At 54.7% G+C, this 23697-nt stretch overlaps 1 protein-coding gene across 2 annotated transcripts in view; it reads left to right on the forward strand.

Annotated features, from left to right (window-relative positions):
• Positions 1-21974, forward strand: part of HHIPL1 (HHIP like 1) — a 33074-nt gene extending 11100 nt beyond the window's left edge. Inside the window, exons 3-9 of one of the 2 annotated variants that reach the window (XM_054449046.2) lie at positions 477-620; positions 2927-3255; positions 3750-3876; positions 6398-6543; positions 11748-11829; positions 15863-15945; positions 18501-21974. In XM_054449046.2, the coding sequence (XP_054305021.1) occupies positions 477-620; positions 2927-3255; positions 3750-3876; positions 6398-6543; positions 11748-11829; positions 15863-15945; positions 18501-19036 (1447 nt within the window). In that variant the 3' untranslated portion in view covers positions 19037-21974. Of the gene's footprint in view, positions 1-476; positions 621-2926; positions 3256-3749; positions 3877-6397; positions 6544-11747; positions 11830-12357; positions 12455-15862; positions 15946-18500 lie in introns of those variants that run through there. The other variant, XM_054449045.2, reaches the window with a different exon arrangement.
• Positions 21975-23697: the final 1723 nt, after the last annotated feature.

The raw sequence follows: 23697 nt of genomic DNA on the forward strand, positions 1-23697 counted from the left end.
TCATTCTACCTACTAGCACCTTGTGGAAAATCACTTAATATAAAGGATATGAAAAGTCTTTTCCAGGCTGGGCACGGTGGCTCATGCCTGTAATCCCAGCACTTTGGGAGGCCAAGGTGGGCAGATCACTTGAGGTCAGGAGGTTGAGACCAACCTGGCCAACATGGTGAAACCCCATCTCTGCTAAAAATACAAAAATTAGCCAGGCGTGGTGGCGGGCACCTGTGATCCCAGCTACTCAGGAGGCTGAGGCTGAAGAATCGCTTGAACCTGGGAGGCAGAGGTTGCAGTGAGCTGAGATCGCGCCACTGCACTCCAGCCTGGGTGACAGAGCAAGACTCTGTCTCCAAAAAAAAAAAAAGAAAAGAAAAGTTTTTTCCATTGTGAAATGACATCCAAGAGAGACTGTGATCTTGTTTTGTGTTTTTGGCTCATGCGTGGAAGGCTGAGTTTTAGGGGCCCTTATCTTCCTTTAGGATAATCCTGGAGGTCAAAGAACCAGCCTCAAACCACAACGGGGGCCAGCTGCTTTTCGGGGATGACGGGTACCTCTACATCTTCACCGGAGATGGCGGGATGGCCGGAGACCCCTTTGGGACATTTGGAAATGCCCAAAACAAGTATGTTCAGCTTTTGGTTGGCTGGTGGGTTGGTCTACATAGCCCTGGGCTTCTCATACTCTTCCAGAGGGCGAGTTCCTTCCTCGGCCAGGCATTGTAGGGCAGGAGAAAAGGCTCTGGGTCCCAGCTCAGCCTGCAGCTAGCTGGGCAGCCTAGGCAAGTCACTTGCCCTCATCAGTTAGAGGGGGTAAAAGTCCACTCTGCAGGCGGCTTGTCACAAGGAGTAAAGGCAATCGTGGCTGCCCAGGGCCTGGCACAGGACCCTCTGGGCACAGGCGCCTGAGAAGTGACATTAGCGAGCCTCAGGGCAGATGGGATTTTCTCTAAGGTCAGTCTGGCCCTGCCAGAGCCCTGCTGGAAGAAGGGAAGGGATGCTCCCCAGGCCGAATGGAAAGTGTGAGCTGGCTGGAGCAGGGTGGCAACAGCACGTGGGGCTCCTGTCCCAGGGTCCCTCAGGAAGACCCAGATGTTAATGTGTAGTCTTGCTCTTTTACCCACTTTCTGGCTTGAGCAAATGAGCTCAAGATCTCATTCCATTACACACACACACATACACAAATATGCATACACACACGTACACACATACATACACACATACACACACACACACATACACACATGCTACATATACACAGCACACACACATATACACACATACATATGCGCCCACACACAAACACACACACATTCACATACACACATACCACATACACACAATACACACACATATACACACACACATCCACACACGTCCACATACATCTACATGTACACACACATATACACACATACATACACACACACATACACACATCTACATACATACATACATTCACACACATACACACACACAGTCTTGGGAGTGTAAACAGGATGTCCACGAGTCTGAAGTCAGCCTCCCCCATTCCCTTAGCCAAAATGATAAAACCTTCCTCAGCCCAGGAAGTAAAAATAGCGAGTATGATGTTGATTACAGTAATTAAAGTGCTCACAATTTGTGAGTTGTCCTTTCATATGTGACAGTGTAAGCATCATCCCAGCTTTCTCACGTTTGGGATGTGTTTAGAGATGAAGTTGAGAAAACAGAAATTAAGGATTAGTGGATAATTGGACAGAACTTAAAAACATTATTTTGCTGCTACAAGTTGTGCCCACTTAGATATCGAATCCTGGCTTGTGATGCGTGGGTTCAGGGGTGTGATCTGGATGGTGTTCAGCAGGCTGAAGTGTATGAGAGGAATTTACGGGGGGAAAGTAGAAGGCCAGCAACAGGGGCTTGATCACAAGGCATATATCGGGTGGGAGCATTTCACCACCGTGAAAGAGGGTACTTGTTTGCTGTCCCTACTGATAAGAGAAACATGTGGGTGCTAATGCTATGTGAGGATGTTGGAATACAGCTTCACAAACCCTGCCTTGAAAAGCAACCCAGAGGGAGGACACCAAAATGCTAACAGCAAGGGAAACTGATGCACTAAGTCGGTGCATCAAAAATCACCGATGAGAAGGGTATGTTCTCTGCACTGTCTTTAAGCACATTACAGATTTTTCCCATCACGTGTCACTTTTGTCATGAGCTATCCTCCTTAGCTGCTTGGAGCTTAGGGCTGCACCCCTCTGCTCTCTCCCCCTCCCCCCACCAACCCGCACGCTGGTGCATTTGGCTTTGATTGCAATCCTTCATTCACTGACTCTGCAAACACTTAATGGTCACCTACTATGTGCTGGTCACAGTGCCGAGTACTGGAAGAAAACTGTAAATACAAGTCATTTTTTCTAGTGGAATTTTCACCCTATACCACAGTCCAGGAGGACTGAGTGGTCTGAGCGGGACCACTCTACTATTACTTACAGTTAAGGACACCAAGATTCCACAGAGTGTGTGGTAAAGAGCTTGAGTTTCTGGGCCCGGGCTGTCTGGGCTGGATCCCAGAGGTGCGGCAACTGGGAAACGTTATTCGACCTTTCTGAGCTCCGCTGCCACTTCTGTAAAGTGGGGATCATACTAGGACACACCTACCTAAACGACTGTTGTGAGGACAAGACGAACTAGATGATGTGTTGTGTCCAACGCATGGGACAGGCCTGGCGCACAGGAAGGTGGGGGATGCATGTTGAGTGAATGAATGGTTACCTGGCTATAAGTAGTTAAGGCGGACAGCATGCCAGGGTCTCTGGCCCCACAGCCTAGGCTCACCCTGCACCCGGCTCAGCGGTCAGCCGGCGCCCCGGCACCTGCCCCGCGGAGCCCGTGCGCCCTGGCTCAGGGCGACCCTGAGCCGCGCCCTCTCCCACCCCGCCCGCAGGTCGGCGCTGCTCGGCAAGGTGCTGCGCATCGACGTGGACCGTAAGGAGCGCGGCCTGCCCTACGGCATTCCGCCCGACAACCCGTTCGTGGGCGACCCCGCGGCGCAGCCCGAGGTCTACGCCCTGGGCGTGCGCAACATGTGGCGCTGCTCCTTCGACCGTGGCGACCCCACCTCGGGCGCTGGCCGCGGGCGCCTCTTCTGCGGCGACGTGGGCCAGAACAAGTTCGAGGAGGTGGACCTGGTGGAGCGCGGCGGCAACTATGGCTGGCGCGCGCGCGAAGGTTTCGAGTGCTACGACCGCAGCCTGTGCGCCAACTCCTCCCTCAGTGAGTGCCCGCGCCCCGGGGACCCCGGCCTCGAATCCGCCCGCACCCTACCCCACCTGCTGTGCCGCAGGGCCTCCCTCGGAGACCGCGTCCCAGAGATCCCTGACCCTGGGTCTGTCCCCGGCCCCACTCTGTGGGCTGTGCGGCAGGACCTCACTCGGGGACCACCCGCACCCCAGGCACCCCCTGACCCTGGATCTGCCCCCACCCCAACTCCACGGGCTGTGAGCCAAAGCCTCCCTCGGTGACTGCCCTCGCCTCCACCCGGAGCCTCCCTGCGTCTTGGAGGCCTCCCAGCAGCGCTCTTGAGTTCCTCCTCGCCCCATCCCCACCTGGCACCCCTGCAGACACGCTTTCCACCACGCCAGCCCTGCTGTGGGCACGCCCCTCCCTCCGTGGCCGCCCCGCCCCCGCGGAATCCCTCCGGAATTCTCCTGGCTGATGAACCTGCCTGCCGCCGGCTCACCGAAGCTTCTCGCCCTCGCACCCCGCAGATGACTTGCTGCCAATTTTCGCCTACCCGCACACGATTGGCAAGTCGGTCACAGGGGGCTACGTGTACCGGGGCTGCGAGTACCCCAACCTGAACGGCCTCTACATTTTTGGGGATTTCATGAGCGGGTAAGTGACCTAGTGCCCTCGAGCCCCTGGCTGCTGCCACTGGCTCCTTGGGACTGGCTCCTTGGTAAAGGGAAGTGTATGTGTGCGCCCGTTCCTGCACATGTGCCTCGCTGCTCTGACAGGGGCCCCCAGGTGTGGGCCGGACACCCGCAGCCACCCCCTTTTCTCCTGAGATGTATGGTGAGCCTTTGCTGCAGGCCTCAGGACCTCTGTGATAGACACACAACTCATGGCATTAAAGACTGGAGGCTTGCTTAAGTGCGGGTCCGGTGGTCTTCCTCTCCCTCCTGAGAACCATAGGCTCTGGGCCTGACAGCAGTTCTGATGGGGAGGAGGGCAGAATATGAACAATTTCCTGGACACTCAGGGCCACTCCTGGGGAAGCCACAGCTTGTCACTGCAACAGCTGATGGGGGCCTGGAGCCCTGCCCCACCCCACCCCAGCCAGGACTGCAGGGAGCTTGCAAAGGTTGAGAAACTAAGACCCGAGAGAACAGTGGCTGCCCAAGGGCCTCCTAATGGGGAGAGGAGGAGGTGGGGCTCTTGTGGCCTTGGAGCCTTGCTGCCCTGCCCCCATGCTCTAGGGCAGCAGTGCCACCCACTGAGACCCTGGTGTGGGAGGGGGATGAATCACATCCCAAATAGGTTTGATGGGGGAGGGAAACCTACATCACAACCCTCCTGCGAGTCAGGCTCTGTCCCCACGGGTGCTTATGGAGCCTCGTGACCACCTTGTTGTCCCATTGTACAGAGGAGAAAGCTGAGGACTAAGGAGGCCCAAGGGCAGGCTGAGACAGCTTGGTTTGAACGCTGGCTCACTTACTGGCCGGGTGACCTTGAGCCAGTTACTTCACCTTTCCTTATCTTCAGCTACCTCATCTGCAAAATGAAGATGATCATAGTACTTGCCCCCTAGGGTGGTTTTAAGGACTGAATCAGTTAATACATAAATAGCACTTAGAATCTAGTGTGGAAAGAAAGAGAGAGAGAGAAAGAAAGGAAGGAAGGAAGGAAGAAAGAGAGAGAGAGAAAAAAGAAGGAAGGACGGAAGGAAGGGGTACATGCTTAATATATGGTGTTTTTGGTTTTTTTTTTTTTTTTTGAGACAGGGTGTCATTTTGTCACCCAGGCTGGAATGCAGTGGTACAGTCTCAGCTCACTGCAGCCTCCACCTCCCAGGCTCAAGCAATCCTCCCACCTCAGCCTCCTGAGAAGTTGGGATTATAGGCATGTGCCACCACGCCTGGCTAATTTTTGCATTTTTTGTAGAGATGGGGTTTTGCTCTATTGCCCAAGCTAATCTTGAACTCCTGGACTCAAACAATCCTCCTGCTTCAGCCTCCCAAAGTGCTGGGATTACAGGCTCAAGGCACGGTGCCCAGCCTGGTGTTTCTTAATTATTTCCATGCAACCTCCTCTGGCAGTGGCTGAATAGGGTTCCTAAGGAGAGGGAATAAAGACCTGAAGATGCCTGAAGCTGGTGGGAGAATTCTGATTTTGTGTCCAGTCTGCAGCCTGGAGCTGAGAGAGATACCTGACCTGGACCCCTGGAAGTTGGATTCCTCTCCCAGATCCGCCCCTTCCCCTGGGACCCAGCTTTCCCATCTGGAAAATAGTGTAGATGAAGCCTCTGCTTTTACCCCTGATTCTCCTTTCTCCCTTCTGTCCTTCCCAGGAGGGCCCAAGTCTCCTGACCACAGAAATTCGACTAATTTTGCCAGTATTTTCCCAGCCCCTCTTCTGGGTCAGGCAAGAACCAGGATGTCAGAGATGAAGAGGACCCCTCGTACCTGAGCCGGGGAGACAGACCCATTCAGTCCACTGCACTGCAACCCCAGAGAGCCTGTGCACAGTGTGGGGGAGCCCAGCCTGGGGGCCTTCAGGCAGGGCTTCACAGAGGAGGGGACGTCTGTGAGCAGGGCCTGAAAGTATCAATAGGTGATTGACAAGCAGCGATGGGAGTAAGGAGCAAGGTTAGCATATTCCAAAGATGTTGAAGCTCCAGCGCTTGGCAGGTTCTGAAACCGGTGAGCTCTTGAAAGCGCTGTGCCCTCTGCAGGATCCAGTGGGCTGGATTGCATTTAGTGGGCAGTAACCAAGCTGGTCTTGTTCATTCCTGTGGGTGTCTGATAGGTGCTTGGTGAAGATTGCACACATGACAGCTTCATGGACGTACCACATGTGCAGTCACACAGGGCCCCGTGCTCAGAAAGGTTCACACTTGATCTCATGCTCTGTGGTCACCATCTTGAATTCTTAATATATTTTGAACAAGTGGCCCCGCATGCTCATTCTGCATTGGGCTCTGCGAATTGTGTATGGTCCTTGCATGGATCAGTGGGTGAGTGGATGGGTAGATGGATGGTGGAAGGATGGAGGGAAGGAGGGAGGGAGGAATGGATAGATGGATGGGTGAGTGGATGGATGGATGGATGGATGGATGGATGGATGGATGGATTGGTGCGTAGGTTCCCCTGGGTGCCATGCCAGGCATGGCCTCACAGCTCATCTTCCTTTGCAGGCGTCTGATGTCCCTCCAAGAGAACCCAGGGACAGGCCAGTGGCAGTACAGTGAGATCTGCATGGGCCACGGCCAGACCTGTGAGTTCCCAGGCCTCATCAACAACTACTACCCGTACATCATCTCCTTTGGGGAGGATGAGGCCGGTGAGCACTCCTGAGACCTCTCCTTGCTGGTTGCTCATGCCTGGGACTGGTCCTCCACCCTGTGGTCCTTCTGGTCTCTGATGTAGGGGAAGGACCACATAGGCCTGAAATTAGTTCCCACCTGGGAGGAAGATGTTCCCTAGGCTCCAGACCTGCATGTGCCTCTGTTACGGAAAAGGGGTCCCAATCCAGAGCCCAAGAGAGGGTTCTTGGATCTCACATAAGAAAGAATTCGGGGCAAGTCCATAAAGTAAAGTGAAAGTAAAGGAATAGAAGAATGGCTACTCCATAGAGCAGTCCCAAGGGCTGCTGGTTGCCCACTTTTATGGTTATTTCTTGATGATATGCTAAACAAGGGGTGGATTATTCATGCCTCCCCTTTTTAGACCATGTAGGGTAACTTCCTGACGTTGCCACGGCATTTGTAAACTGTCATGGTGCTGGTGGGAGTGTAGCAGCGAGGACGACCAGAGGTCACTCTCGTGGCCGTCTTGGTTGTGGTAGGTTTTCGGCAGCTTCTTTACTGCAAGCTGTTTTATCAGCAAGGTCTGTATTTTGTGCCGGCCTCCTATCTCATCCTGTGACAGAATGCCTTAACTGTCTGGGAATGCAACCCAGTAGGTTTCAGCCTTATTTTACCCAGCTCTTATTTAAGATGGAGTTGCTCTGGTTCACATGCGTCTGACACCTCCTCAGGCGTCTTCACCTCTCTGAGTTCCCGTTTGTTCCTATGGAAAATGGAAGTAGTGGCCCTTTCTTCCTCTTATCCCCACCTCACCCTGGGTAAGGTTGCCATGAGCTTTAGTCTAGTAACATGGGTAAACGTCCATGCCGGTTAGCCGGCCAGGAAGGATCTGGAATGTTGGAAATGCAGGCGGGTGATGGAAGAGAGCCTCCCCAGAGACATCCCCTGGCCTGGAGCTCCTGATGGCAAGTGGATTTGGGCCATTCAATGAAACCACATAATTATTTCAAAGCGGGTGGACACAGCCTTCTTGCCGGTTAGCGAGTCCTGAATCTAGGCACTTGTCAATGCAAGGGACAGAGAGGGAGGGGAGAGGAAGAGGGGCCTGGAGACTGGATCCTGCTCCAGCCTCCTGCTTTTGTCCTTGGCCCCGGGTTGTTCCTGGACAAAAGCCCGGGGGCCCCCACTGGGCCCTAATGGATACTTACTGGGGTTGCTAGGCAACGCCCGCCCAGGGGCCTTTGGAGGGGTGTCCCCTGCCCGGCTCAGTGCCCAGAGCCCCCAGGGCTGTGTCTGGGAAACCTTTGTTGAACCGTCAGAATCTGAATTTCCAAAAAGGCAGCCCCCAGCCCCCACAGCCATTCCTAAGCCCTCTGGGCCCTTGAAAGCCCTTTCTTTTGGTCAGTAGGGGGTTAATGTGTTTTAGAAGCAGGGGTGCCCCTCCCCCACAGAGGCAGGGCCTGGAAGGAAGGTACAGTTCCCAAAAGGCCGTTCCTCAGCCCTCTGAGTGTGGAAAACCAGGAGGAGGCATCAGTGAGACTGGTGGCCCAGGGACAGCTCTGGCAGCGGCCTCTGGACAGCACGGAGCCCGGAGCCCTGGGGTCCAACGCGAACAAACCTTCCCCCTGCTCTCGGCTCACGCTTCTGCTTCTCTAATTGTTCCAACACTTGCAAATTACAAAACAAGTACCTTTGCTGGCCCAGTGTGCTCTAGAGACAGTCCACACCACAGAGACCAGGAAGGTGGCTCAGTGTCTCACCAAGGGAAAACATCCCCTTTGCCCTCTGAAAGTTAATGGAAAACCACTGACAAGGGGCAGATTCCTGGGAGAAAAGGCACACAAATGCATCCTGTCACAATGACATGACACAGAAGCCCTTGGAATGAAGACCCAAAGATACAGGGCAAATTGTCCATTTTTCTTTTTCTTTTTCTTTTTATTTTTTCGAGACTGAGCTTTGCTCTTGTTGCCCAGGCTGGAGTGAAGTGGCGCAATATCGGTTCACTGCAACCTGCAACCTCCACCTCCCGGGTTCAAGTGATTCTCATACTTCAGCCTCCGGAGTAGCTGGGATTACTGGTGCGCACCACCACACCCGGCTAATTTTTGTTTTTTTTTTAGTAGAGACGGGGTTTCATCATGTTGGCTAGCCTGGTCTCGAACCCCTAACCTCAGGTGACACCAAAGTGCTGGGATTACGGGTGTGAGCCACCATGCCCAGCCGAAATTGTCCATTTTTATGCTCAGGTGCAGCAGAGTATGGACAGCTGCGTAGAAATATGATTGGACAAAAAGGGCCTGACCTTATGCTGATTGAGTGGGGAGGGCCAGCACAGCCTGTGTGTCTGGATTCTTCTCTGCCTCTCTGCGCATCAGTCCTTCCTTCTGGGTATGGGGCTCTCTCTGGAATGGGGGTCTTATGACCTGCAAATGGTCAAACAGGTCAGATCACCTCTTCCTTTTTTATTTTAGAGGTAGAGTCTTGCTCTGTCATCCAGGCAGGAATGTGGTGGCGCCATCATGGCTTACTGCAGCCTCAAACTCCTGGGCAATCCTTCTGCCTCGGCCTCCCAAGGAGCTGGGACTCCAGGCACATGCAACTATGCCTGGCTATTTTTTAAATAGTTTGTAGAGATGGGGTCTTGCTGTGTTGCCTAGGCAGGTGTGGAACTCCTGGGCTCAAGTGATCCCCTGCCTCGGCCTCCCAAAGTGCTGGGATTACAGGCATGAGCCGCCATATCTGACCCAGATAATTTCTTTTTTTGTTGTTATTGTTGTTGTTGTTTTTGTGGGATTTTTGTTTGTTTGTTTGTTTTGAGACAGGGTCTCACTCTGTCGCCCAGGCTGGAGTGCAGTGGTGTGATCTCGGCTCACTGCAACCTCTGCCTCCTCGGTTCAAGCGATTCTCATACCTCATCCTCCCGAGTAGCTAGGACTACAGGTGCGCACCACCATGCCTGGCTAATTTTTGTATTTTTAGTAGAGATGGGGTTTCACCTTGCTGGCCAGGCTGTTCTCAAACTGCTGACCTCAAGTGATCTGCCCTCTCGGCCTTCCGAAGTGCTGGGATTACAGGCGTCAGCCACCATGCCTGAACTCAGATAATTTCTTTATGGCCAGTTTTACACAGAAAGGTTGGGGGAGAGTTACAATAATATTTTTAGGTTCTATGACTGGCTTTGGGTGAAATGTGTGCTGGTTTCTATGATCTGCCATGGGAAAGAGAGATTCTAGTTTCTATGGCACCTCGGGGGAGAATAGGACTGAGAGACGGGAGGACAGGAGAAGGTCAGAGAAAAACTTTTGCTTTGGAGGCAGCTTCTGAGGCCTTCATTTTGGAGCATTGTTTTCTGAGTCTCAACAGCAGCCCTGGGCAGGCTTGGCAGCACCCGCAGGGGCTCCCTGTGCGTGCACAGGGTTGGGGGCTACAGCTCCCAGCAGATCATGGCTGGAAGGAGCCTCGCAGTCTGCCTGGTCCAGCCTTGCAATTTTACCAATGGGGAAACTGTGGCTGACCATGAACGCCTGGTTATGGAGGAGGGGCACCATGCCCAGCCTGGCCCCTGGACATCTCCCAGAGTGGGGCGTTAAGGTCAGTTGGCCAGATGAACCAGGGAGTTCCTCAAGGGGTTGGAACAGAGGAGACCAGGGCTGCTCCTGGTGGCCCACTCCAGAAAGAGGCCCAGAGGGGAGTGGATGGCCCAAGGCTGTGTGGCCAATTTAGGGCTGTGCCCATGGACTTCCCAGCAGGGATGTCCCACCCAGGGACCCCCAGTGCTGCAGCTGCATCATCACCATGTGTGCCTACAGCTCCTCCCCCGACCTCCCCAGTGGGGCTGGTGCCCCTGGGTTGGGGGGTCAGAGGCCATTGACCACTCAGCGTACTGCTTTTCTCATCCCCCAGCCCCATCACAGCTGGGTCTACTCCGGTTACACAAGTTACCCCTCAAGTGCCTTCCCTTTGCACTTCCCAAGTTTCTTGTGCCTTGCTTCTCAGACCCCACCCCCATGCAGCCCTCCCTGACTGCACCTGTCCCCAGGGATACGCTTTCCTCCAACCTGTTACCAAGCTGTCTGTCTCAGCCTCTCCGTGGGGAAACCCCCCTCCCTGCCCCCAGTCCAGCTGAGCTCTCTGCTATCCTTTTACAAGGACAGAGGTATTAGCATGGCTGAACCCTCAGGATGAGTCATGTGTGGCTTGTGTCTGGGCTCCCAGCCACCACGCATCCAATATTGGTGTTGGGCTGGGGCAGCAGAATTTCCTGAGTTCTGGTCCTGGCTTAACCATTCACTAGCTGTGTGACTTAGGACAAGTCACTTGACTTCTCTGAGCATCTTTTTTTTTTTTTTCTCAGCTGTAAGGTAGGAATAATGCAGCCTATTTTCTGGACATAGGTACCCCTGGTAGCAGGGGTTGGGAGGGAGGATTGGAGTGGGAGGAGCAGGGAGAACCCACATTCCCTGAGACAGTCCTCAGCACCAGGGGCTCAGAACTCCAACGGTTACATTTTCAGCCCAGCTCTGAGACGGGGAGAAGTTGAGGCTCAGAATGGGGCCATCACACAGCTGCTGGAGATCACGGGGGGCAAGCAGAGGGACTAGGACCTACACTCCCAGCCATGTACTCTGCTCCTGCCTGGGAGGTGCTTGCTGTCAGCAGAGAGACACGCTGGCCTCGAGGACTTGGCAGGGCCCAAATCCCGGATGACGACCGCAGTCATAGCTAGCTAATGCTGATTAAGCACACGCTCTGCACTCTTCAATCCTTATAACAGCCCAATGAGGCATGCCCATTTTAGAGATGAGGAAGCTGAGGCTCAGAGAGCCACATGTGCCTGTGGGTCCCCCGGAAGCAGCTGGGGAGCTGGGCTGTAGCCCCCTCATGTGTGCCCAGAGGTGTGTGGGGCTGGGCATGAAACCCAGGTGGGTGACAGGGGTGACGATGGGTCACCGGGAAAAGGCAAGAGCAGAGGTCTGAGCCTGGGTGGGTCCAGGCAGAGTACCTGACACCCAGGAGACAAGGCTCCAGAGGCCCTTGGGTACAACCCAACGCCTCACCCAGTCTCAGTTTCTCTTTCTGGGGACTGGACAGGTAGACTGAGCTGGGATGCCTCACGTGATGGCTAGCTGGGGTTGGGGTCAATTTCCAAGCCTGCAGGGAGCGGGGTGGTGAGGCGGGGCTGGCTGGGACGGTATTCCAGGTGGGAGTCTCACTGGTCACTTTGTTCTGTCCAAAGGGGAGCTGTACTTCATGTCGACAGGGGAGCCGAGTGCCACAGCTCCACGCGGAGTTGTCTACAAAATAATTGACCCATCCAGGTGAGTCCCGGCCTCCAGGACAGGGAGCTCCTGCTGTCTGTCAGGCCTCCTAGCTCCACTGGCTTGTCCCCTCCGCCTCACCCTCAGGTGGGCGGTATTAATCCCCATTTTCAGACAAGAACCCTGAGGCCCAGAGACGGACGTGATTCGCCTCAGTTCCTCCGGCAAGGGGCAGACCCAGGATTCAGACCTGGGTCTGCACACCTCAAAGCACAGGTCTATTAGGATAGGAGGGAGCTGGAGAGGCGACTGGGGCCGTGGGCGGAGGCTTCACTCAGCTTTCTTGCCTGGCCCGCCCTCCCTGAGTCTTCCTCCTGTCTGGCAGGCCCCTCATTCCTCATTTCCTGGGCTGCCCCTGCACCCCCACACCCCAGCCCCCAATTTGCCTCTGCGATGCCTCCCAGATGACACCCTGATCCCTGTGTGTCCCCACCCCATGCCTGCCCTTCCTCCTGTGGTCCGTCTTCCACTGGGGAAAACACACTGGGGCTCCCTTCGCCGGCTCCATCTCCCCAGCTTCCCTTCTAGCTGTAAGGCCAGAAGCGCCATGCCAGACCATGTCCCACCTCCTTCCGTGTGCAGCTCATTGACATCTCAGCCGTTCATTTTACAGTGGTGGAAATGAGCACAAAGATACAAAGTCACGGGCCCGGAGCCCAGAGCCAGGGTTGGGCCCAGGCCACTGGCTCCAGAGCCCTGCCCGAACCCCTCGGCTGTGTGCCTTAACCTCACCCTCTTCAAGCACCTTCCCCAACCCACTTTGCCCTCCAGGCCTCTGTCCAGCCTGTCCTCAGCGCTCGTCACTCAGACTTGTAATCTCTGGGCTACATGACTGACTGTCTCCCAGCTGCTCTGGGAGTCTCAGGGCCAAGCCTGTAACTCTTCACTCTGCAGAGGCCGCCCAGGTACTGGGAATGGCACGGAGTGGAGACTCAGGAACGCTTAATGAATAAATGAGTGATCAGCTTTCTAAGCTGCTTCTCAGCCCTTAGATTTTCGCTTCTCTGCTGGCTTCCACAGCAGTCTGAACATCTCTTCAACACCGGGTGCAGACACAGCTTGTACTTATCTCTAACACAAGGCCTGAGGTTGCACTCCAAGAATCCACGCATTTGGCAGACCCTAGGAGTCCCCAGTGTGTTTAGTTACCCTAAACTTTGAGACACACCAGGTTTGGGAAAATCCTGAAACAAGCTGGCATGTTTCACGTTCTTGAGAGGCAGATGGGAGGAGTTCAAGTCCAGCCTGGGCAACATAGGGAGACCTTGTCTCTAAAAAAATTAATTAATTTTACAAAAAGAAAAATTCTAAAACACTTATTGTGCTTAAAATCTTTTACACTGGGCTTAGTGGCTCATGCCTGTAATCCCAGCACTTGGGGAGGCTGAAGCCGGGGAGTTGCATGAGCCCAGGAATTCAAGAACAGCTTGGTCAACATAGCAAGACCCCATCTCAACAACAAATTAAAAAATTAGTCTGGTGTGCTGGCACACATCTATAGTCCCAGCTACTTGGGATGCTAAGGTAAGAGGATCACTCGAACTCAGGAGGTCGAGGCTGCAGTGAGCTATGATCGCACCACTGCCCTCCAGCCTGGATAACAGAGCAAGACCCTATCTCAAAACAAAAGACATTTTAGAATAGTTTTAGATTTACAGATAAGTTGCAAAAAGTACAGTGTTTCCTGTATGCCCCTTACCCTGTGTCCCTTATTATGAACACCTCACATTACCATAGTATACGTGTCAAAATTAATCGACTAGTATCAGTCCATCACTATTAATTAAACTCTACAACTCCACAGTCTTTTACTTTTTTTTTTTTTTTTTTTTTTTTGAGATGGAGTCTTGCTCTGTCGCCCAGGCTGGAGTGCAGTAGCATGATCTCAGCTCATTGCAACCTCTGCCTCCCGGGTTCAAGTGATTCTCCTGCCTCAGACTCCCGAGTAGCTGGGACTACAGGCGCCTGCCACCACGCCCAGCTAATTTTTGTATTTTTAGTAGAGATGGGGTTTTGCCATGTTGGCTAGGCTGGTCTTAAACTCTTGATCTCAAGTGATCGGCCCACCTCGGCCTCCCAAAGTGCTGGGATTACAGGTGTGAGCCCCCACGCCCAGACTCCACACTCTTTTTCAAAGGATGTTTCTAGTTGTTCCCCAGTGCCCTTTTCCTGTTCTAGGATCCCATGTTGCCTTTAGTGGTTGCATCTGCTTAGCTTCCCCCTGTTTGTGGCAGCTTCTCACTTTCCTTGTTTACCAGACTTTTTTTTTTTTCTTATTTGTTTTAAAAGCACACATAAATTATTGACATGACTTTTTATCAAATGAAGCATAATCACTTCCTCCTTCCATCCCTTCCTTCTCATTTCCCTGAGGTCCCATCCATCGTTATCTATGCCGCGCCAGGATTTATGTGGTTGTATTTGGATCAGACGCAGACTTGGTTCTTTTTCCTTCATTTATGCCCATTTTGTCTAAATGTTGCAAACATCGCCCTCAAAAAAACCATTTCTAATGGCTGCGTGATTTTCTGCTGAGTCACTATAACCCATTCCTTGGAATTTTAGGTTATTTCCAATTTTCAAAAAAGAATGCTTCTCTGAGGAAATGTTACATATACTAAGCGAGTGCCTAATTCATGCCAGATGTTGCCTTAGATCCATCATCTTTGGTTTTTCCAATACCGTTTCCCTATTGGCTTGTTGTCCCCATGTCATAGAGAGGGACCCCAGCAAGACTTAAGGAGTTCTCTTGCTCACGGTCTTGTGTTAGGAGCCAGAAGTGGGCTAGATTCCTCCCTCCCACTCTGACCCTTCTCCTTTCATTCTCCTGTCTTGGAATAACTGTTTCTTTGCACCCACACATATTACACAGAGGTCCCATTATAGAACATTTGGAAAATGAAATAAATGGGAAGTGGAGGAGGTAGGGTCAGGTCATCTATTACTACCCACACATAACCACTGTGGCGTTTTGGGGTGGATATCCTACCCTTTTGCATAACAAAGACTTTTAATGCAATTTCCTTAAGGAACAAAAGCCCCACTGGGTCTGTCTGAAGTGTGTGGATGTTCTCTGGAGGTCAGAGCAAGAAAAAACCCCACTTTTCCTGCAGCTTTGAGAAGCGTGTGTGCCTGGTTGTGTTTCTGCAGCCTCTGGGGACAAAGACCCTTGTCCCTCTTTTGTGTACCTCTTCGGCCAAGCCTGTCTGGAGACCACTCCGTGTCACATGGCTACTTCACCCCTTGGCCTTTCCACTGGAATCCTATTGAAGTCATGGGCCCACGTGGGTCTGTCCTGGAATGGGGTCGTTCCCAAAGAATCACAGATCGACGGCCAAAAACTAATTAAAACAGAATTCCATTCCCTACTGTGCCCTCAAAAATGTCAAAGGAGACCCAATTCCTAGCCCTGGCACCCTTCTCTGACTCTTTTGTCTCCCTGCTCTCTCAAACCCCACACACCAAGGCCCCAAATCCCTCAGCTCTGCCTCCAGGCGCAAGGCTTGCTTTCCTTACCACCTCCGCCTCCCCTGTCCTTTAGATGGTTCCAGGCAGAGGAATCTCTCAGATTCTGCATCATCAGAAATCCAGAAACCAGAGGGGCAGAGAGAGACCCTCCTCAAAGGCTGTGGGGCTGGTGGGAGAGGGTGGCAGGCAGGAATCAGGCTGCATTTCAGGAATCAGACGGCAGGCTGGGGTAGGAGAGAGACTGGCATTTGTTCACACCATGAGGACAGAGTCTATGCTCTGGATTAGAAGTGTTTTGGGAAAGAGTAAGCCTCCATCCCTGGTGCTATTCCGGCAGAGGCTGAGCGTGCAGCCGACGGGCTGTTATAGGGGATTTATGCCCTGGAGCTCTTAGAATCCTAGGGGCATGGAGTGGGCAGGGAAGCTGCAGGCCACACAGTAGGTGCACGGTAAATGGCTGCCTGTTACTATCGTTTCTGTTCATACCTGCCTCACTGCAGGGGAAAGGCATCCTCAAGGTGGGCTCCCAGGGTGAGACTCATAAACTCCTGTGTGTCATTGGCAGGCGGGCACCACCTGGCAAATGTCAGATCCAGCCTGCTCAGGTGAAGATCAGAAGTCGCCTCATCCCCTTTGTGCCCAAAGAAAGTAAGTGCCTGCCGGTGGGACACTGAGGGTGGGGAGAGAGATCCTGCAGCCCACAACGGCTGCCTTTCCAGCCAGACACGGGTCTTACCACCTGGACCTAGATGCCTCTCTTCAGCCCCTGTGCCTAGCACTGTGCCTGGCACACATTAGACACGGTGGTGAGATGGATGGGACTTTAACTAAACTGGGTCTTGCTTGGTTGGTCACAATTCCTTAAACCAAGAGAGAAATAGCTGGTGCCAGGCAAGGTACACTCTGAGTTCTTGGGAGGGACAGAGAAAGAGGATGTATCTGTGTGTAAGCAAGGGAGACCGGAAGAGTTGTTTGTGGGAGGGGCTGGCATGTGGGCTGGGCCTTCATAGATTGTTGACAAGCCTGATGAGGAGAGACGACAGAGCAGGGCCACAAATGACTGCCCATGGGGCTTGAGACTAGGGGGAAGGGGATGCCCCAGGCTGGGGCTGTTCCCCTGGGCCCAAGTTAGGTGGGAACAAAGACCCTGTGTTGCCAGGTCTTCCAGTTCTTCAGAGAAGCAGAAAACTCCCCCCATCCCTGCCCTGGGGGTACAGCACACGGCGAGACACTGCGGTCCTCACCTTCTCAGCCTGTTAGATACAACCTCCCAATTCAAAGTGTTGGCGACTAGTTCAGAATTTTAAAAACCACTCTGCGAGCCAAGGAAAATATTTCAGCAGGCCAAGTGGGCTCAGCAGGCCACCCATTGGCAGACTGGGTGTGCATGGGGGTGGGGAGCACAAGAAGAGAGGGAGGCTAGGCACCTGGGCTGAAGAGGTACCTGGGGTAGAGGGGGAAGGGTCTGAGCTCAGTGATTTTGGAAGTGAGTTCTGGCCACAGTTGGTTTCAGGGCTTGGTGAGTTTTTCATTTACTCATTCAGCAGTTTCTGGCACTTTTGTTAGTTACTGGCTCCATGCTGGATGCCAGAGCCACAGTGAGAAGTCAGACCAGGCCCTGTTCTGGCTGGGACAGACAGAGATGTCATTTACTGTCCCAGGCCTTGTGATCGAAGTGTGTGCCAGGTACTGTGAGGACCCACCCAGAACAATGGAGACTGAGGTTGGGGGTAGGGGTTCCTGGAGTCTGAAAAGAAGAGGAAGGGTGCACCAATGGGGGGTTGCACTGAGGGGGGTGGCACCTAGGGGGATGGCACTGAGTGGGTATGGCACCGAGGGGGGGGTGCACCTGGAGGGGGTGGCACGGAGGGGTTGGTGCACTAAGGGGGTGGCACGGAGGGTGGGTGCACTGAGGGGGTGGCATGGAGGGGGGTGCACTGAGGGGGTGGCATGGAGGGGGTGGCACAGAGGGGGGGTGCACTGAGGGGGGTGGCATGGAGGGGGGGTGCACAGAGTTGGGGGATGCACCCAGGAAGGTTGCATGGGGGGGTGCACCTGGGGGAGTGCACTGAGGGGGGCTGGCACCAAGAGGGAGGTTCACTCAGGAGGGTGCACCGAGGGGGGTGGCAGTGCAGGTGGAGGGAACAGTGACAGCCACAGTGGGAGAGGGGAGGCAGCCTGAGGAGCAGGAGGTGGGGGCCAGGGGCCAGGGTGCAGGGACAGGGAACATCTTGTGGCCTGTGCTTGGCCTTGTGCTGAGAGGCGCTTTCTCAGCTCTCTCTCAGTGGTTTTCAAAGTGGGACTGGCTGAAGTGGGGCCGGATTAAAGAGGTTTGGCCTGGTGGCCCCAGGATCCTCCCCATAGTAATTGAACAGGCCCAGTGCCTGGCACTGCACCTGTGTGGAGTAGAGCTGGGCACAGCAAAGTGTAGATTGAGGTCTATCCCTGTGGCTGACCTGGGCCAAGCATGTCCCCACATTCTGCAGAGACAAAGGGAATCACCTGCCTCAGCTCCCTAGCACCGACTGCACCCAGGCTCTGTGGTGGGGTATAGGGGCTCTGCCTTGTTCCCCAGACACAACCAGAGCTCCCCCATCGTACCCGCCGTGACAGGTGCCAACCTTGGGAACCAGGAGGAAAGAGATTCACCCTGACCCCAGGGATCCCTGTGTGTATCCCGTTCCCAGCCTGCTGGCCACTGGCCACCATAGACCCGCAGCAATTTTTACCCATCTGTGGGCCTCAGCTTCCTCACCCTCACAACCAAGGCCTGGAAGATGAAACGGTGACTTTTTCTTAGAAGCCTTCCCAGACACTCCTTCCTTTCATTGCCTAACTGAGTTATGAAGTGCCAGGGGCTGCCTCCCCTACCAACCTGGGGACTCCTGGGAAGGTGGGGCTTGGGATAGGGAGACGCAGCAACAGCAGACTGGCACAAAGCAGTTGATAGTGTTTGCTGCATGACTGAAAAAGTCCCTGGCCCCTGAGTCCAGGCCGGCATCTTGCTGGGTCCGGGTGACCTGGGAAGCACCACTGGGAGCGCAGGCGGCATCCCGTCTTCTGGGTGTGAGTGCGGGGCAGACCCAGGACATCCTTCCCCGAGTCTGCGCTCTCCCCACAGGTTGCAGGGCAGCACAGAGTGGGCAGCAGGGCTGGACAGGGGCGCCTGGGTCCCTCTGACGGCATACTCTTCCTCTGCACAGAGTTCATCCCGAAGACACGGAGCACCCCGCGGCCTACAGCGCGGGCGCCCACGCGGGCGCCCCGCCCAGGGCGCCCCACGGCCGCTCCGCCCGTGCCCACCCCGCGGCCAGCGCGGCCTACCCAGCAGCCAGGGAGCCGGAGGGGCGGCGGGCGGCGGCGGGGGCGGCTGAACTCGGCGACCCGGGCGTTCCGGGATGGCGAGGTGCGCCTGGTGCGGCCCGCGGGCCTGAGCTCTGGCAGCGGGCGCGTGGAGGTGTTCGTGGGCGGACGCTGGGGCACCGTGTGTGACGACTCCTGGAACATCGACGGCGCCGCCGTCGTGTGTCGCCAGCTGGGGTTTGCCTACGCCGTGCGCGCCGTCAAGAGAGCCGAGTTCGGCCAGGGCGGCTCGCTGCCCATTCTGCTGGACAATGTGCGCTGCGCGGGCTGGGAGCAGAACCTGCTGGAGTGCCAGCACAATGGCGTGGGCACCCACAACTGCGAGCACGACGAGGATGCGGGCGTTGTGTGCAGCCACCAGAACCCCGACCTGTAGGCAACACGCCGCTGCCCCAGGCCATCCCGCCGGCGGGGGAGCCTGGCAGGCGCCGCTCCGCCCTGTGTGCGCCCAGCGGGTGCACACGCGTTCTAGAGTGAAGGGGGTGCGGGTGTGTGATGTCCTGGGGACATGTGTGAGGCACTGCAGAGCATGTGTGTCCTCTGCAGACCCAAGGCAGGAGTGTGTGTTGGGGGCGGTGTAGGCTCTAGGAGTGCATGGTCCATCATGGGCCGGAGGAGTTTCTTTCTTACCTCCAAGCGTTCCAGACACCAGCAGGAACAGCAGCCAGGCTGTGGGATCCTGAGGAGGGGGGGCAGCCAGGCTTCGAGGACGGACGTGGCCCCTGGCTGTGCTAACAGAGGCACAGCTTGCAGACTGAGGGTGGTGGGGGGAACCAGGCTTGCCCTGCCCACAGCTGGAATGGAAGGTGCCAGAACAGCCGGAGGGTGGCCTGAGGAATGTGGCCTAGAGAGCATGGCCTGGTGCCCGCATCCCCCTCACCCCCCGGCAGTCAGAGGCGCTGGAGAGAACCGGAAGGCATCCAGTGGGGAAGGGAAAGCCTTCTGGAAGGTGGCAGCAGGGTGAGCTGCAGGCCTGGGGCGCCACTGGAGGGGCAGGCTGCGTGGAGGAGCCAGCACCTGCTCAGGGAGGATGGCTGTGAGGACTGGATGACCTCCAAGGCCGTGTGCTGGAAAAGCCACTCAGCAGCATACCCAGCCCTTGTGGGTGCTCCTGGGATGGCGCCAGCCTCCTGCAACCCTGAGGCCTGATTCTCTCTTGCTCTTGGGGCAGAAGCCACCCACACTAGCTGGGCAGAGCTTTCACCCTGGCCCTCCAGTGAGTGGGTGGGCCTCCACCACTTTCAAAGCTGTGTTTGGGCCCTGGGGCCACCTCTGTCCTTTCCATCCTCATCCCTGCTCAGTGTAAACCCAGGAGACCTGATTCCTCCAGCCCTACCTCGGGGCAGACCAGGCTGGGGGTCCAGTGAAACTACTGACACTTTTCCACCCAGGGCTATGCCAATAATGTGGCTGTTTACACACCACTTTCCTGCCTCCTTTCTGAGCTGCACCTGTGTGGGAGCCGGGGTGGGAACCAGGAGAAAGGGGTGAGGCCTCCCGCTTCCCACCTGCATCACACGTGGAAGCTCCTTCACTCCAGGGATGCTCGGCCCTGGCTCTGTGCCAGGCCGCAGAGGGGCACTTAGTATGACTGTGCTCAGCCTTGGATGGGAGCACGGGTGGGGGTGGGTAAGCAGATGAGTCACCAGGCAGTGAGGCAGGATGTGGCCCATGTCAGGGGTTGGAAGAGGTCTGGGTGGGGCACCCAAACCCAACCTATGGGGGGGGGCTTTGGGGAGGGGGTGATGCTGTGCCAAGTTCTGGAAGCTGGCACCACGGGTGGCTGGGCAGGCCTTGGGGTAGGCATGAGTCTGGCAGGGTCTCCTAGCCGCTAGTATAGGATCCTGGGCTGCAGCAGAAAGCTTTAGGGTCACTGTCTTGGACTCCTCATACTCTGTGCTTTACAGAAGGGGAAACTGAGGCACACAGAGGTTAGATATCTTAGTTAGGGCACCAAGCCAGGGAAGGGAGAAGCCAAGTTTGAATACAGCAGCTTAGTTTAGAGTCCCCGCACCCTAACCACTACCCTCCCCAGCTCCACTATGCCTGCAGAGAGGGGTGTGCTGGGGCTCCTGCCTGGTGTGGGAGTGCCAACCTGGCTGGGAAGCAGCTGATGGAGATACCTGGGGGCTCCTCTTGCCTGGCAGGTGGCCCTGCTGCTGGCCTCATGCTCCTCTCGGGCCTCCAGTGGTCCAGGGGTGGTTGAGTGGGCATCTTCCTGGGATGCAGGGGAGTTGAGCTCTGATGCGGGGGGTGTTAGGAGATAGCAGGCCGTTAATGACCATCCCAGCCGAATTCCTCACTGTGCAGATAAGGAAGTGAGCTCAGGGAGGCTGAGTGTCCCGGGCCTGTTGCCAGATGAGGCCACGCTGAGACTGGAGGCCAGGGAAGGTGCAGCAAGCCTTGAGGCCCTCAAGAATGCAGCCGAGCCAGGGCCCTGCTCGCTTGGCCCAGAAGCTGTTTTGCTCAGAGATGGATTAGGAGGGTTGGCAAAGGGAGCTCTGGGTGCGGCCTCAGGCCCTCCAATACTTCTCTGGGCAGTTCGGGCTTTGGCCTTGAGTCTTCCAGGCCAGGTGCTCTTCCTCCCCAGCCTCCAACTCATCACCTCTCAGGCCCCAAACTAGGCCTGGGCTATGCTGCGGCCTGCCTCCTGGGGACTGACTCCAGGTCCCCAGGTCAGTGGTCCCCAACCTTTTTGGCGTCAGGCACTGGTTTCATGTAAGACAATTTTTCCATGGATGGGGGTTGGGGGGATGGTTTTGGGATGAAATGTCCCACCTCAGATCATCAGGCATTAGATTCTCATAAGGAGTTCACAGCCTAGATCCCTCACATGCACAGTTCACAGTAGGGTTCATGTTCCTATGCGGATCTAATGCCGCTGCTGATCTGACAGGAGGCAGAGCTCAGGTGGGAATGCTCGCTCCCCACACTACCCTCCCCCACTGCCACTCACCTCCTGCTGTGTGGCCCGGTTCCTAGTAGGCCACCCATCAGTACTGGTCCATGGCCCAGGATTTGGGGACCCCTGCCCTAGGTAGTAATAAGAGTGGACAGCTGTTATATGTAAATACTTGTTCCCCGGTGCCGGAAAGAAATAGCACTAAAACATAAACTTAATTCTCTCAGCAAGGCAATTTTACTTTCTGCAAAAAGGTGCTCATTGCAGATGGAACAATGGCAAGAGGACACCTGAACAAAGGAGGGAAGCAATTGTTAGCCCTTACACAGTTTGTCCCTGCTACTATGTCCTGTGTCCATTGGCTGAAGCCAGACCGCACAATCTAAACTAAAACCTGATTGGCTGTTTAAAACTTTTCTAAATAGGTAAAAGTAATGGAAGGATAAAGGAAAAGAGGAAGTTGCTTATGAAAGGACTTAGAAAAGTAATAATACTCCCAAATAAGGAAGGGGCATAGGCTGTGAGCTGGGACATGGCTGTGAGCATGTCCAGCACAGATATCTTGGTTAAAGTATAAGGACATAGAATGTACTATGTGCCTGTGAGCATGTCTAACAGTTACATAGGATAGGGCTTGACAAAGAGTTATTAGCATAAAGCGAGGAGGTTTGAAGGAAGTTCGTCTTTAAAAGAAACCATAATTTCTAATACTTATGATTTATTCTTTAACAAGAAGGGAAACTTTGAAGAGGAACTTTTACTTTCTACAACAGCTGACCTCTGCTGAGCGCTTACTACATGCCAAGCACTGCTCTGAAAGTTTAACATACCATTCACCCATGTAATCCTCATATTAATGCACATTTACTCACTTGGAAGCTGAGTTCCAGGACGTTTGTCACTTACCAAATGTCACATAGCCAAAATTTGAATTTGAGCCCAGGTAGTCCAGCTCTGGGACCCTGCTGTGGGCCTTCCTGCTGGGCCACCTCAAGGGCATTGAAAGCCACTCCCACCCCACTGGAACACAAGTTCAGAGAAGGGCAGAGCTGGCTCCCTGTCCAGTGCTTCTTTCACTCCACCACCTACAGCTGGCCGCTGAGGGAGCATTCACAAGTGACTCTGTCCCCAGGGACTCCGATCTTGCCTTAAAGTCCTCCAGGGCCTCTGGGGATGGGGGCTGGTCTGGGCACAGTCTTCACCCCCTCTAATCCAACCTCTAGTCAATAGCCAGGATCAGATTCTCAGAGAGGGGCTGCCCTGTCCAGTGCCACACAGCTTAGTTCTGGAGCCTCAGGGTCAATGCTGCAGGGGTGGCCCAGTGTCCAGGACTATGTTCAAGGCATCAGCCAGAGGTCACAACATCCCAGGCCCTAGACTGAGCCTAGGGGTCCCCATGTTGATACCTTAGAAATGTTTGGGAGGTTCAAGGAAGCTGGAAACTGGGTTCCAGTCCTGGCTCTGTGCCTCTCTGAGTCTCATTGCAAAATAGAGGTCACCAGAAGGATTATTGGATGAAAAATGAGGTAGCATTGCAGATGTGCATGGCGCGTACACTCCAGGTTGCTTCCTAGACAGAAAGCTCAATCCGAGGCTGGTGGCATCCATGCTGGCAGCAGCCAACTGTCTACAACAGAGTGAGGAGGGGCATGCCACATGAAGGACCAGCATCAGAATGACATGGGAAGAAACCCTCACAATAGCAGGAGAAAGAGCTCCTTCAGCCTAACATGTAGAACTCAAGTCTTCTTGTGGGGCATCTGTCCCCTCACGCCTCCCCCACTGAGAACTAGCTTTTACTGAGCACTTATTACACGCCAGCTACCTTGGGTGTGTCAGCTCATTTAATCTTGACAACAGTTCCATGAGACACCCTCAATATCACTGTCCCTGTTTTCCAGATGAGGGGACAGATTCCTAGGGCATTATGTAAGTGGTCCCCGGGGCTTTAGAGGCAGGTTTGCACCAAGGCCCATTCTCCCAGAGCTGAATCCTTCTCCTTCCCTGGGACACTGCACCTCCACCCTGCCAGGTCACCCGTGTAAAGGCAGCCAATTCAGAGCCACCTCTTATGCCTGCATCTCCCCCAACAATTCCTGCTGGGAAACCACTCCCCGTATGGTGTCATCTACACC

This window comes from Pongo pygmaeus, chromosome 15 (assembly GCF_028885625.2).
Source record: "Pongo pygmaeus isolate AG05252 chromosome 15, NHGRI_mPonPyg2-v2.0_pri, whole genome shotgun sequence".
In the NCBI taxonomy this organism is placed as follows: domain Eukaryota; kingdom Metazoa; phylum Chordata; class Mammalia; order Primates; family Hominidae; genus Pongo; species Pongo pygmaeus.